General features: G+C 38.8%; 1 protein-coding gene across 1 annotated transcript in view; it reads right to left on the reverse strand.

The window, feature by feature from the left end:
- LOC126388139 (major histocompatibility complex class I-related gene protein-like) overlaps positions 1 to 3664 on the reverse strand; it is a 4296-nt gene extending 632 nt beyond the window's left edge. The window contains exons 1-4 of the mRNA XM_050041045.1: positions 3513 to 3664; positions 3057 to 3317; positions 1032 to 1310; positions 1 to 129 (exon numbers count right to left, since the gene is read on the reverse strand). Of these exons, the coding sequence (XP_049897002.1) occupies positions 1 to 129; positions 1032 to 1310; positions 3057 to 3317; positions 3513 to 3561 (718 nt within the window). The 5' untranslated portion in view covers positions 3562 to 3664. The remainder of the gene's footprint in view (positions 130 to 1031; positions 1311 to 3056; positions 3318 to 3512) is intronic.
- Between the last annotated feature and the right edge of the window lie 242 nt (positions 3665 to 3906).

Genomic DNA, 3906 nt, shown 5'->3' on the forward strand with positions numbered 1-3906 from the left:
GTTCCACATCTTCATGAATCTCCTCTCCATCTTTCCTCCAGAACATCATGGCTCTGTCAGGGAAGAAACCTGTAGCGTGGCAGCTGACTGGAGAGGAGGGCGTCTTCTGGAGGAGAAACACTGAGGGCTCTGAGGAGACAGAGAGACAATGGAGGGAGAGGGGGGAGAGATGGAGAGGGGATAGAGAAAGATGAGAAAGGAAAATACAGCTGAGGCTGATGTGAATGTCATTAGTTTTGCAGGTATTTGATCATAAACCAGAATATTGAATAAACAGCTTTTTGAACACAATGATGGTCTTATCTTTCTCTCTGTCCCTCTTCTCCAGCCACATTCCCCATTACAAGGTTCCTTAATTGCATCTTTCAATTCATCCACCACATGGCCTCAGACTGTCCCTCCTTTTTACAATTTCCTTATCAGCCCTTAATCAGCCCTTTTCCATTCACTCACTGCCAGTTTGGCAACGTTGGTATGTACTTTGTACTTTTGCTTTCTCGCCCCTGTATTCTGTAACCTGTTATCTATAATGTGAAACCTGAATCTGGAACTTGTAAACGTCCTGCCTGCCTGACCCTCTGCCTGACTTTGTATTTCTTGCCTGTACCTTTGGAGTTATTTGCCTGTTTCGACTACCTCTCTAGTTCTGACCCTTGTCTGCCTAATGATTCCTGTCCCTGTCAGTAAGCTTAAATATAAATTGTCATAAAATCATTGAACTGTCCCTGTATGCCTCAACTGTGTGCATCAAAATTATCCATCAACTTTTCTTTCAGGGGAATATGCCACATGCCCATACACCCATCTTATGAGCTATAAGAACATATGACAGTGCTACATAACAACCCATTGGCTACACAACCTCATCATTGTCTGTATATAGACAGAGAAGGGAACTACACTACCACAAAAGAAACCCACGACAATCAGGGACAGAATCTGAGAAGGTCATGTCAGTGGAGTAATAAAACAATACAGACTGTAAGAACATCTTTGTGTCCATGAAACTACATCAGGCCATGTGATTCTACCTGTTCTCGGCAGAGAGCTGTTCATGTAGGCCACATACTTCTTCAGCCACTCAGGGAAAGTCTTCATGAGGTAGTCTTCAGTGCTTTGAATTCTAGTTTTGTCAGCGTCCCATCTCATTTTGATGTGGTAAGCCTGTGATTTTGGAGCGACCCATGTCAGTGTCTTCAGGTCGAATGATATTAAGTCTTCTCCATCATAACCAAACTGATTAAAACCAGTAACCTCTCCAGTCTCGTCATCCCATTCACAACCAGTATTCGTCTGGAGAATGTGGACACCTGAGAGACAGAGACAGAGTCTGCAGTTAGCAATGATGCACTGATGATGCATAGCTCCAGTGGAAAGATGATCTCAGAAATACTCTGCATTGTGTGATGCATAGCTATTCTCCCAGTCTTGTGGTGTGCTCATGATTCAAGTGCGGATAATCAGCACCTTTTCTTTATATGAGTGATGAAAACTAAATTCCATTCCACAACAGCTATAGTAATGTTCTGTAAATAACTGACAATGACAGTAAACCAAGTGGTTATGTCTTCTTGCAATCTGGTTACACTAAAGTGTTTTATGTACAAAGTCACAGGGTTTAAGTTAAGATGCCGACCATGACCTCTAATATCCCTGGTCGGAGTCCAGCTGGGAACCTTATTGCTCTCCCTTATTTTCTGTCATCTCTTAATCACGGCTATCTCAACCTTCACCCTTGTGCAGGTTGGTATGATCAGCATGAAATAACTCCAAATAATTAATCTGATATATATTCCAAATTAAATATCAAAACTGTACATAATTAGTCCTGTTTAATTGTTAACCTCCTGTGACCCTGCATCCTCATATGAGGACATTACATTTGGAGTTTGCTGCACCATATAATTCATTTTTGCTTAATGTAGACCTGTTGTCCTCATTTGTGGACATTTTTTTATGCCATCTATTAGTAGCAAGAGCACAATACTCTAATCTATGTAAAAACAAGATGGCAGCCATCTCTGCCAAGTCACAGCCTACAGTTGATCCACACATAATTGGAAAGAGCACAAAAACTGATCAGATTTTAAGGTTGAAACTTTTTTTTTGCTTTTATAACAATTGTAGTTTGAAATTGCATAAACATTGTATGAATTTTAGCAATAGTAAAAAAGTTAAAATGCTGTTAACTAGCAAGTACTTTTTAAAGGACATTGGGTCTTTATTATTGTATTAATTACGACTTGGCTTTTGCACAGCCATGTTCAGGCACTGGAAACAACAGTTTTGAGCAGTTTAAGACTTGATCAGTGTCCTCTAGCCTGAAGAGTTACAAAACATTGAACAAATGTTGCAGTGTTTGTAATTTTGTTCTTGCATTACAATATTCGGGCACTAAAACATAGGCTACTGCTTTATACTTTAATTGTGACTATTAAAAATAAACCCATCAACCCCATAAAAGGACTTTTTTCCAAAACTACTTACTGCTCAGAGACAATGCTTTGTTTTAAAGAAAAATCTAATTGGGTCCTGCTAATCCAAAATAGCTAGAAGAAATAAAAAAATGCATACTAAGGAAAAGCTTGTGTATCAGGAGGTTACGTATTCTGCAGCAATACGAAAGGTTAGATGAAAAGTGGGGAGTGAGGATTCTTGAACTAACACCTGTACAGATGAACATGGGGTCTTGATAGTTTCTTGAGGCTCTCTGGAGTGTCAGGATAAAATAGGGCTGGGCAATATAGGAAAAAATCAAATATCACAATATTTTGACCAAATACCTTGATATAAATATTGTGACGAGACTGTAGGGGTTGACAGCTGTTGCTTTCAGAAAATATATACACCACTAAAAATATAACAACTGGGTAAAGACAAATAATAGAATGTTAGAAGAGTGTGCTGAGTTCAGAAAGTTACATCACTTTATTGTAATGCAGCCTTTAAAACCAGGAGAAGACAACACATCCAAAATCAAAGACGATATCTACTTACATATCATGACATCAATGTAATTTCCAAACCAGTGAAAAACAGAATACCAAATATTTTACCTCTACTTTGGTTGAAGCGCTGTTTCAAATCATGTATCGTGGTTTTGAAGAAGTTGGGGTAATAACACTGTTGGGTGTGCCACTCCAAGTGATCAGGATTTTCATCATAGGCTTTTTTCATCCAGTCCCGTTTTGGTTCCACTTTCTGTTTGATGCTGTCGCAGTTAACCGCCACAATGCCATCAACCACTGAAATACCGACAAACATGAAGTCTTGCTCTCTAGAAAATGTAGTAACGGCATACCTCAGGGTGTGTTTCACTGCAGGACAAACAAGGTTTATACACACATTATAAATATACGCACATTGTCAACACGCACATCATATGTTAGTAGGATTCAGTTTAAACATACAATCTTGGAGTTGAGGTGAAACAAAATCCCTCGTGTCGTTGAGGTACACAGGAGCAAAATATAGAGCACGTGGAAAGTTAAAGATTTCAAATATGATCTTACCTGCTGATGTAAACTGACAGAAAAAAAGCATCAAAAATAACTTTTTCATCTTGTCTTAATAGAGCTGGTTCAGCTGTTTGGTCTTCTGTACAGTGTTGTTTACTCTGTTACTTATCTGCGTCAACTGAACTCTACACTGTACCAAAGTTAGGGGGGGGTTTCCAGAGAGCAAAGAGTTAACATAACGGTTTCGTTTCAACCATGACTAGCATACGTTGGAAATTAGTCATGCTGAAATTGCAGCATATTATATTTTATAACCTTTATTTCAACCGGACATTCATAATTTCTTACCGCTCATAGCTCCTGTAATGTGAACCTCTGAGGACCTCACTTATTCATTAAAGATAATATGGAGGAGTCAAAGGTATAATATGTTAAAAAAAAAAAATCT

The sequence above is a fragment of the Epinephelus moara genome, chromosome 3, assembly GCF_006386435.1.
Source record: "Epinephelus moara isolate mb chromosome 3, YSFRI_EMoa_1.0, whole genome shotgun sequence".
Classification (NCBI taxonomy): domain Eukaryota; kingdom Metazoa; phylum Chordata; class Actinopteri; order Perciformes; family Serranidae; genus Epinephelus; species Epinephelus moara.